Below are 11,051 nucleotides of genomic sequence, written 5' to 3' on the forward strand. Positions count from 1 at the left end.
TGGAAATTGCTCAAAATTCAACAAGTTGCTCGAGAGGAAAAAAGTTGCTCGAAGGGGAAAAAGTTGCTCGAATCATGCAAAGTTGCCAAAAAGTTGCCGAGCAACTTGTGGAAAGCCCTACCCGCACTCAATACCTCGATCAGGCAGAGTTTTTCCCTATACGGACCTGCCCGTCAGCAAATAACATTATGCATTCTCTTCCATTTTGTGACACCTTTTTTGTACCGTCGAGGTGCCGTTTCTAACTGACATTCTCAATAACTGCTTTTTATTTATAAGGCAAAAATTACATGATATTACTCTGATTTTACACTATTATTTTGTTTGGATACAACAGAATTATATTGTCGCGGAACACACGTTTAGAAAATAATTCACGGCAACTTTGGTCCGTGTTCTCGTAACCAGTTTTGTGGCGACGACTTCCTACCCCAAGTAATCACCACTCTAATCAAATCTGAAATATCTGGCTTACCTTTTTTTGCAAATTCTGGTTGTAGGTTACAAAACGACGTCTTGATTATTACGTCATATATAACCAGCCCTGATGCGTTCACTCCTTCAAATCGGACCTAAAGTGGTAATGTAGCAACACTTATTGGTCGAACAGATGTCAGACATAGATATGTGACGTGACAAGCGTGGCCTTAATCATGTGATAAACTAGTCACGTGACGAGCACAATAGTGACAGGAGACATTTTGTAAAGCGTTTCATGCTAACTCGACATAAAAGTTTTGTTGTTGTTCAGGCCTGAGGTGTGTTATTTCTTTCACAACTCGACAAGATTTGGGGGCATTTTATTTACTTCTCAGTCTCATTTTGTTGATTTGAACAGAACAGATAGATGATTTGTTGTTTTGAACACATAGTTACCACAGTAGGCAAATTGCCTCAAGATTTAAAGTTATACTCTAGTGTAATTTATTTTTTTTACTCTTATTTATGTAGAATGGGATGTTAAGAGTGTGCCCGTGAGAGATCAGGGCAGAACCAGGTAACAGGTGATACAGCTCATATCACCGATTTCGCCCAAACTTAGCATAAATGTTGGGTATGGTGAGCTATTCACTGTGACAAAAACATTAGCTTAAAATATTTTATTCCCTTCAAGTTATGGCACCTTTTGCAAAAATGGCCATTTTTCACTAATTTATGCATATTTAATTAGATGACTTTGATTGACCAGTTCCACAAGAAAAAACGACTTCTGAAAATAAAATTCACTGCATTATATTCTGTGGTTATTAGGCTTTAAGTACAATAATTCACTTCAACCGTCCGATTTGATTTCTTATCCTCAAACGGTCTTTTGGAAGGTACACATTTCGTACTGTTGGAAATAGCCTTTAACTAGTGCCCAATATCTCCCATGAGCAACAACTTATATACATTATTTTTACATAGGTAATGAAATCCATCATTAAACTTTACAAAAATGCCACAAAATGTCTGGGGACTTCAATATTTTATTAGTATTGAGGAACTAAACACACTTGACTTAACGATTTCTTGCTATTTCATCAAAATTCACCGAAACACAGAAGCCATTTATTTGCCTCAATTTGGCATAAAAACGGTACGAAATAGATAATCAAGCATAAATCTATAGATTACAATCAAAATATTGGCGAAGAAAAGGCAGTTAGGACATTTTTCGGAGCGTTTTCAGAGCCGATATAATTCGGCAATGTTGTGATAGCAAATATAAAAATAGCAGCGAAAGATTTTCTTCACAAGCTCGCTCAATTCAACATTTAGGCACATCAAAGTTAAGAAACAAGAAAGTAAATACTACATACATGCCACTTATCGACACACAGATGCTTTCTTTTGAAGAATTTGTTCTTCCTCGCTGCACTTCGATCCTTCGATCGATCTCAATTGACATGTACTGTTGCTTTGAGGCGCGATGAACTTAGCCAATACATCGTGGTTCATTCTTCGTGAAAGGTGTAAAGAGGTTGTCAATAAAGTCATTCAAAGAGCTGTTCAAAGTTCACGGAAGGACACTTCTCTCAGCCAGTTTGCATGAAATAAATTTAACTGGAAAATAAACAGCCGCCATGTTGAATTTCTACCTTTGAGCCTGCCGTTTCAGTCAGCGGTACGGCCGTTCACTGGGCATCAGGCGTCCATCACGCGTGACCACACGCGCGATCATTTGCTTTTCCTCCGCGAGTGTTCGTTGGATGCGTTTGTGATGAAAATGAGAATATTTTCAAATTGTCGTAGGGAAAACAATTTCCTCCGCTACAGCTTGACGTGTTTACCGCAATGTGATGCTGAACGAACTCTAGGGTGCTTACCATTTGTTGGAGAGAACCGGTTAGAATTGAAAGGCTTCTTTCCAAAATTAGCAAACTAACCGAAATAGATGTCGCTTACCATTTGTTGCTCAGTTTCCTGTTATTTCTTTCCGTTGGTGGAAGACCTGAAGGATGGGAGACTAGAACTGGGAAACCTTACAAATGGTAAGAAAATTTCTGACGTTCCGTCAATTTCCGAAAAGATTTTCCAGAAAAAATACTGTTCCATTTGACTTTTACCGAAACAGAGTTCTTGATTTTTATGTTCAACGGTCGGCATGCACGGCAACCAAATCAAAATAATTGTTAATGTTCCAAAATGACGCTAAATGGCGGTATAAAACTGCTCCGACGCCTCGGCAATACTGCCTTTTTTTGGGGTGGCACCCTGAAGAAGGCAGTATTGCCGAAACGTCGGAGCAGTTTTATACCGCCATTTAGCGTCATTTTGGAACATAAACAATTATTTTTAGCATAAAAGACGCTACACAGTTAAACAAATCAAAATGTCAACGTCTCCCAGTTACTTTCCAGACATTTGTATTTTTTATTGCTTGCTCAAATTCCCCTCCCCTGGCGGAATTAGGGATTAATACCGCGCATAACGATTACATTTTTTGACCAAATTCCCCTACCCCCGGGGCATAAATGGGAAAAAAAATGAATAACTCAGCAAAATTGGAGAATAACGTTTAAAAGTAAGTAAAGTCTGCTTCGAGCCTAGTGGCCCATACAGGTCGGAGCTTATCCCGGTTTCCGGTTTAGCGACTAGGAGTATTGCTAATCCCCCCTGGATGGGATGCTAGTCCATCGCAGGGTTACCCCCAGCAGTAAATTCGCTGGTACCCATTTATGCACCTGGGTGGAGTGGAGAGAGGCACTGTGAGAGTAAAGTGTCTTGCCCAAGAACACAACGCAGCGCCCCGGCCAGGCCTCGAACCCGGGCCGTTCGACTCGGAGGCGAGCGCGCTAACCATTAGGCCACCGCGCCTCCCACGAGAGAGAGAATAACGTTTACCACGGAATAAATCACTATCCGGTGGATAGCGAGGTAGGTTTTGTAATCGTAGCAGGTGGTCTTTCTTGCGCAAGTGCTTTAGTTGGGGGAGCGTCTGTGCTGAACTGAACAAAGTATTCACGTACGAAATGCCTTTAGCGACGCAGTCTATATGGCGCAGCAAATATATACATATATCTATAAAGGTGTGAATGTAGAGAGAGAAAACAAAAAAGGAATAAAACGGGTTTCCCTCGCGTTGATCTCGAAGAAGACAGAAGACTACCTGTGCTGGTTGAAACATTAGCTTAAATAAGTTTTGCCGTCTTGCGTAGTCCTAGTCTTGCAATAAATTTGTTTAGTTTTAATGTGGGGTTTAAGTTCTCTACAAAAGTCTGCATTCGCGTCTTTGTAACTCACATAGCCACTTAAATTGAGTCGGTGACATATTTTGAAGAAAATTATCATTTGAAGCCGCAATTCGTCACTTTCAATGTGGGCATTCAGGAGGAAAAATTTGTCCCCATAAAAGCCTTTTCTAAAACAAAACTGCAGTTATGACGTTTATCGGTAAATGGACAGATGGAGAACTTTGTGGGATCCCGTAAAAGAGAGTGGGTACAAATTAAGTCTCCTAGCTGCCATAGTGTAATATAATATAGACGATTTGAACAGAAGGAATAGATGTACACAGGCCAGGCTGACAACCTGACCGCCATTTCTTCGAATGTCCATATTCACCCCCTCCCCCACCTCCCAAAAAAGACAGAAACAATAAAAAACAATAAACATACTAGTTTTAATCTGATATAAGATGGAAAAACTTGCTCTTGCCATCCGCTACTTATTCCGACAAAAACAAACATTTGCAGAGGAAAAGCAAATGAACACGCGTGTGTATAGCTGTGTATAGCTGTGTTGGGCTATGTATAGGCGTGTATAGCTGTGTAGGGCTAGGCAATGTATCCCCTCTATGAATATCCCTATAGGATTTAGTCAAACAACTATATGATGACTACACTACGTACTTGCCCCAGTGAACGGCCGTACCGCTGACTGAAACGGCAGGCTCAAAGGTAGAAATACAACATGGCGGCTGTTTATTTTCCAGTTAAATTTATTTCATTCAAACTGGCTGAGAGAAGTGTCCTTCCGTGAACTTTGAACAGCTCTTTGAATGACTTTATTGACAACCTGTTTACACCTTTCACGAAAAATGAACCACGATGTATTGGCTAAGTTTATCGCGCCTCAAAGCAACAGTACATGTCAATTGAGATCGATCGAAGGATCGAAGTGCAGCGAGGAAGAACAAATTCTTCAAAAGAAAGCATCTGTGTGTCGATAAGTGGCATGTATGTAGTATTTACTTTCTTGTTTCTTAACTTTGATGTGCCTAAATGTTGAATTGAGCGAGCCTGTGAAGAAAATCTTTCGCTGCTATTTTTAAATTTGCTATCACAACATTGCCGAATTATATGGCTCTGAAAACGCTCCGAAAAATGTCCTAACTGCCTTTTCTTCGCCAATATTTTGATTGTAATCTATAGATTTATGCTTGATTAGCTATTTCGTACCGATTTTGTGCCAAATTGAGGCAAATAAATGGCTTCTGTGTTTCGGTGAATTTTGATGAAATAGCAAGAAATCGTTAAGTCACGTGTGTTTAGTTCCTCAATACTAATAGAATATTGAAGTCCCCAGACATTTTGTGGCATTTTTGTGAAGTTTAATGATAGATTTCATTACCCATGTAAAAATAATGTATATAAGTTGTTGCTCATGGGAGATATTGGGCACTAGTTAAAGGCTATTTCCAACAGTACGAAATGTGTACCTTCTAAAAGACCGTTTGAGGAGAAGAAATCAAATCGGACGGTTGAAGTGAATTATTGTACTTAAAGCCTAATAACCACAGAATATAGTGCAGTGAATTTTATTTTCAGAAGTCTTTTTTTCTTGTGGAACTGGTCAATCAAAGTCAGCTAATTAAATATGCATAAATTAGTGAAAAATGGCCATTTTTGCAAAAGGTGCCATAACTTGAAGGGAATAAAATATTTTAAGCTAATGTTTTTTCACAGTAAATAGCTCACCATACCCAACATTTATGCTAAGTTAGGGCGAAATCGGTGATATGAGCTGTATCACCTGTTGCCTGGTCCTCTTATGGACACACTCTTAATGGTTTGATTATCTGATCGAATCAGTACTATATTAAAATTGCTAATGTATTTTGCACCATAAAAATGATAGAAACTAAGCTGTGTCTTAAAATCCCAGTTTTGTAGCAAGCAGTTTTGAAGCATATTTCCTGGGCATGGAGCTTTATACATAAAATGAATTGTTACCTTAATGTTTCGTTCTGATTTCCAAGACACTGTCGCTAAAGTGGATTGATTTTCTTGGTAACCATGTATCGACCACATCAGTGATTTCATTTCTAATCGTACAACAGAAACATTAAGAGCGAAGGAAGCCACTTTGATTGATGAAGTGTTATACTTGAACTGCAGACATGTGTGCAGGTTGGAATACGCATGTTTCCATGGTAACAGCGTACTTTCGAGCCATACGTTTTCAACATCTTCATTTCCGACAAAGTGAAACGCTGTACAAAAAGCAAGTTGTACAACTGAATTAGTTTATAGAAATTATTGTAGATGAAAACTAATTTTGTTACATGCAAAGAAGAAAATATTATTGTTTTTATTTTTTTTAAACGGTAACTTGTAATCCTTAATACCATACTTCGAACTTTTGCAAAAGCTGGTATTCGAATATATAAGTTATCTTTTTGCAATTGCTTGGCCAAAGAAAACCAACATCAGACACCGTTATACCTCCTCCCAGCCAATCTTTCATGACTTCTCCATTCGTCCGCCATTTGCAAGAGCTATTCCAAAACGTACAGTCATACAGCACGGCAGCTATTTTAAAGAGAAGAAAAAATGTTGTGTTATTTCTTTACTGATATCAAACTGCGGTGAAGTTTTCGTGTACATTTACACAGTCACATTTGACCATACCTTTAACAGTTATATTCATCAGTTGTCGCCTCATTGGCATCACGTGGCTTCTATCCTTAACCAGGTAATAAATGGCCTGTCGGTTTGAATTAACGTGAACGAGTAAAATTGATGATAGGGGCAACAAATATGAAGGCCATAAAATTAAACCCGACATGAAGAAGAGTCTGCTATAAATAATATATTATTCGCTTTCATTTTGTAGCTCTTTAGCTATCACTTCTAAAAGCTGATCAGGTTTGAAATTTAAGATGTTTTGCGACAAGTAAGAAACACGTTTGCCAAGGACATCATAAATTTTAAAATACTTTATGCACATTGATTTTTTACGTTAGTCATGTCTGAAAAGAACAACTTTGCAGGATTAACAGTTGAACGAAAACAAATAATAACGCAACAAAATAATAATAACATTAACGTAAAAAATAGTAATAAAAACGCAAAGAAAAGACACTTTTGATAACGCTTACCTTAATCATATATTCACCAGGATGAACATTCACTTCGGTATCAACTCGGAATGAGATTTCTTGACACGTCATCGATACTGACTGATTTAAAAGTAAAGACTTGTGGAGGACGAGTAAACTGAGACTCAGGTTACAATCAGGACAAAACATTCCGTGGCAACAGTATTTGTAAGAACCTAAACAAAAACACCTCTGTGTAAGTAAAATATATTTTTTTCTTCAGACATTACCACTCTTAAAACGACTTACACAACAAAACACTAACCAGTTAGAGTGAAGGTAGACCCGACTTCAGCGGTTAGATTCTCGCTTGAATCTGATATGTTTATGCTTATCTCCAACGTTCTCTTCCCTTAGAAGAAAACGAAAGTGTTTTTTTTTTTTTGAGCCAGATTTTGCATCCAGTTTAATAATCGTTCCCCGGGGTGAGTAGAGGAAAAAACTCACTATATCGCTTATAAGGATAATCGCCGTACCTTTTAGGGGTTGAAAATCCTGTTTTGGTTAATGATACCAAAAATATTTTTGCGGTACGATTAGCATGCATTTTCAAAGTAATTCGGAAATAAGTCAACCAGGTGCGAAGAATTCGAAATTTCTTTTGTATGGCAAAATCAATTCAAGAACCTTTTTGGGTTTAATTACCAACCTTTTCACCCCAGCATCCCTGTTTCCTTTATCCGAAAGGTTTGGCGCTTATTTAAGACTTCTTCGATAGCAAATGGTTGTCTATGTCCTTCTTTCCCTGACGTATTTACCTCTTTAATGCCCACTCACCTGGTTTTGTCCAATACAAGTGTTGGCCTGACATGGGTTTTTGTATTTGTCCATTTGGTAATTGCACTCCTACAGACAAATGGTCGTCTACAGCTTTTTCATTGCCCATGAAAACTTCCAGTTTGTAGAAGAAACACTCAGAAAGATACAAGGCTTCAGACGTTTGATCTCTTGAGCGGCTAATGTAAAATAACAAAGGAATTAAAGTGAAAAAGTGCTTTTTATGTTTGCACCAGAAAACAATCAAGTGAAACAAATCCAAATTTTAACTTCAAATAATCTTAGGAGAAATTCGGGTGAACTTCAGCAACCATTGGAGTACCTCGGATGACCCTCGGCAGCTGCTCTTTATTCAGACAAACTTTTGAAATCTTGGTTGTAATTTGCAATTGTGTTAAAATTGCAACTTTGCGTTTGTGTTACACCCTTCTTAACCTGTGAACTCTACCGCATTTCCCTCAAAACCAGTTGGAAATGCCTCTGTTTTCAGGCTACACGCTAATCAGAATTGAGTAATCTTTTCCAAATGCGTTCTTTTATTCATGACAACGACGACAAAACGACGATTTTTAATGAAGATGTCAAATTCTAGCGAAAATGCCGTATGAGACATCCATTTTATTTACTGAACACTTCTTTATTTTTACCTGTTCCAGTTGTAGGTTGGTCCCGTTAGCTGTATAAGTTCTGTTTTGTTGGAGTCTCTATTGTCCAGGTCGTTTATTTTTTGGATCCAAAGTTCACAATGTTGTTTGCATGTCATGTAAAAAGTATAGTCCCCTCCTGGCAAAACCTATTGATATTGGAAAGAAAAGGAAAAATAGTAAAATAAGTAAATGATGAACAGTCAATTAATTTTATCTTCTAAAAGAACAACAGAACAGTCGAAGACCTCAACGTTAAGCTACATAATACAGTATTTAAGAAGAGCACAAACCATTTAAAATTTTCGGCTAATTGACATGAACACAATTGAAAGGTTGATAAAATATGCAATGAATTAAATGGTGATAGGACACAGTAAAGTCCAGTTCGGTCTGCAATCACACGTTTGACCAACAAAATCGGATGCTCGTTACGAGTTTGATATCAGACAAGACTGGACGAAACAAAGGTCTGGTACAAATCTATCATATCAATAACAAAATTTAAGCAACAAGTTTACCCAACGCAAAGCCTGTTAAGAATGGATCATCTCCGGCTATCAGACAAAATTTGCTAAAAAGCTTTTATGAAGATGTTTTGGCAATACAATGAAGAATTGCACGGCAGGCGAACCTTGTTATTCCTTATTGGACAACATGGTGTCCGACACCTATTATTGGAATTCTTAAGCTGATCGCGCTCAACCAGTCACTTTCGAGGATTTTGTTATAGATACGTTTAGATTGTTCCATAATCGTGATAATTTATACTGTAGTAGGAAGAGTCTGATTAGTATGGCATATAAATTCATCGAAGAGCCTTTCCTGTTACGTACTTCCTGAACTGTTTTCTAAATAGTTCAGTTACTTTTTCCAGCTTGTGTGCTTTCAAGAAGTGGACAAATTCTTGGAAAACTACTAAATATGTTTTAACTTAAAGAGTAACGCTAACCTGAAAATAAGCGGTTAACTTCTGCTGGTAAAAAGTTCCAAAGTTAACTGGTGCAGCGGGAGTTTGAATGACATGCCACATGTCGACAGGACTTTCGTCTAACTCTTCTTTATCAAAGTCATCTATATTAAATATGCCCAGCTCCCACACCTCTCTTATTACTCCATAAGCATCAGCTATGGAATCTTCAAATGGAAAAACCATTATTACTAAAGAAGCGGTTGTGTGTCATAATTTCTTCTATAGCACTAAAATAATGAAATATAATCATCATCATCATCGTCATTACCGAGGGGGGATTTTGAAATTGTTTCCATGGCAACTGTGACGGCTATTGGAAAAAGTTGGAAGATAACCCACTATTATGGACCAATAGATCGGAGCAAGAGTACGACTTACAAATTTCAGTCCAGTTGAGTTTCCAGAGCTCCCACCCCTCCATGTTGCTGACTAGTTGTAAAGGAGACTATTGTTGCGTGATTGGTGTGAAATGGGATATTTTACAATAACTGAGCGAATTCTCACGCGCTGATTGGCTAATTTTTCATTGTCAATAAGAGGACAGACAAATGAAACTCGTTGCTGACGCAATCAGCGAAGGTATTGTCAAACTTTTCAGCACTGATTTCGCGCTGTATTCTTGATGAGGCGAGAATTATACCACAAAATAAGAATTCTTCAATGAGGAAATCATCGCAAATGTATCGGTTAAAACTTAAGAAACTATTGCAGCCTGAGAGCGAAAAGATGAGGACGTTTATTGAGGACTTCAGACCTGAAAATGGACGGTGAGCGGGAATGTGTGCTGTCAATGAAATTAAGAAGATGAACCGCGTTAAAGCGGATTATTTTGTGAACACTTTTCACTGGATTAAAGGTTAGTTAAACAATTCGAATTTTCTCTTGTATTTTTGGCGGTATTCTTACCAAAGCCTGTGAATGCGATTCTTCGAATTACAGCGACGAAATTTGGATTCTGCAGCCGTACGGCAATCACATCTTCCCTGAGCACTCGCCTAGCGGCTCGTGGATCTACAACACTTTGACAATGTTTTAACGCAATTCGTCATCAATAACAGGACAGACGCAAAAACATGATGTCAATTTGTTAAATCGAAAGCATAATGAGCACCAGGTTTGGAAAGTCGTAATCGTACTCAATTTTGTACTCTTATTCGTACTCCGATCTGAAGGTACCTATTATCTTGACAAAAGCAGGATGGTGAGGTGTCTCCAACTCCGGGACTATTTTCTAGTTGGCATTATTCTGATTATTTAACTGATGTTAAGGGAAAAGTCTCACCTATGCCAGAAATAAATGCGTCACAAATAACAAGTGTAGCGTTTCCTTGCAATTTAACTTGCACAGCTGCACCTTTTATTGGGGGCATACAATCAAACACCAATCCTGTGCGCTTTTTATTTCTGTTGCACGTGACAATAGAGTCGGTACCGTTATGAGGCAAAACATGAACCTGGAGTGGCGTTTCGATGCCGTCATAATGGCTGGCATAAAGCTGAACCTTGTAAATAAACAAATCTCTGGGTAGTTGAATTTTTAACCAGGGGTCGAGCTCCTGTAATTGAAAAGAAGTCTATTGTAAGTACTTTTAAAGTTAGCATAAGAGTTTTCATGTCAAAGATCGATACATGCAGGTGTTATTGTTCTGATTGTGACTGATGGAACGAGTGATTACCTTTTAAAAAAGTGTGTGTTACGCTGTGTTGACGGGCAGGTGGTCATGTAAACACTTAAAATACCATAAAGTTGAAGTTTATAAGGTGATTAACTTAAGCAGCTGACGTTTCGGGTGTCAGGTCTGCGTCTGTGACATTGCAATTCAGTGGGCAATCTTACCACCGGAGGAGGGCG

The 11,051-nt window shown here is 38.3% G+C and overlaps 1 protein-coding gene across 1 annotated transcript; it reads right to left on the reverse strand.

Moving 5' to 3' along the window:
- Positions 1 to 475: 475 nt before the first annotated feature.
- LOC144640795 (uncharacterized) lies at positions 476 to 10,755 on the reverse strand (the record flags this gene model as incomplete). The annotated part of the gene is made up of 10 exons (XM_078499867.1): positions 476 to 572; positions 5,658 to 5,917; positions 6,150 to 6,236; positions 6,336 to 6,411; positions 6,806 to 6,981; positions 7,071 to 7,157; positions 7,583 to 7,761; positions 8,230 to 8,375; positions 9,179 to 9,363; positions 10,482 to 10,755. Coding segments are annotated over 10 exons (1,567 nt in total), but the record flags the coding sequence as incomplete, so codon positions are not given.
- Positions 10,756 to 11,051: the final 296 nt, after the last annotated feature.

The sequence above is a fragment of the Oculina patagonica genome, unplaced genomic scaffold, assembly GCF_052425735.1.
Source record: "Oculina patagonica isolate OP01 unplaced genomic scaffold, crgOcupat unplaced483, whole genome shotgun sequence".
Lineage (NCBI taxonomy): Eukaryota > Metazoa > Cnidaria > Anthozoa > Scleractinia > Oculinidae > Oculina > Oculina patagonica.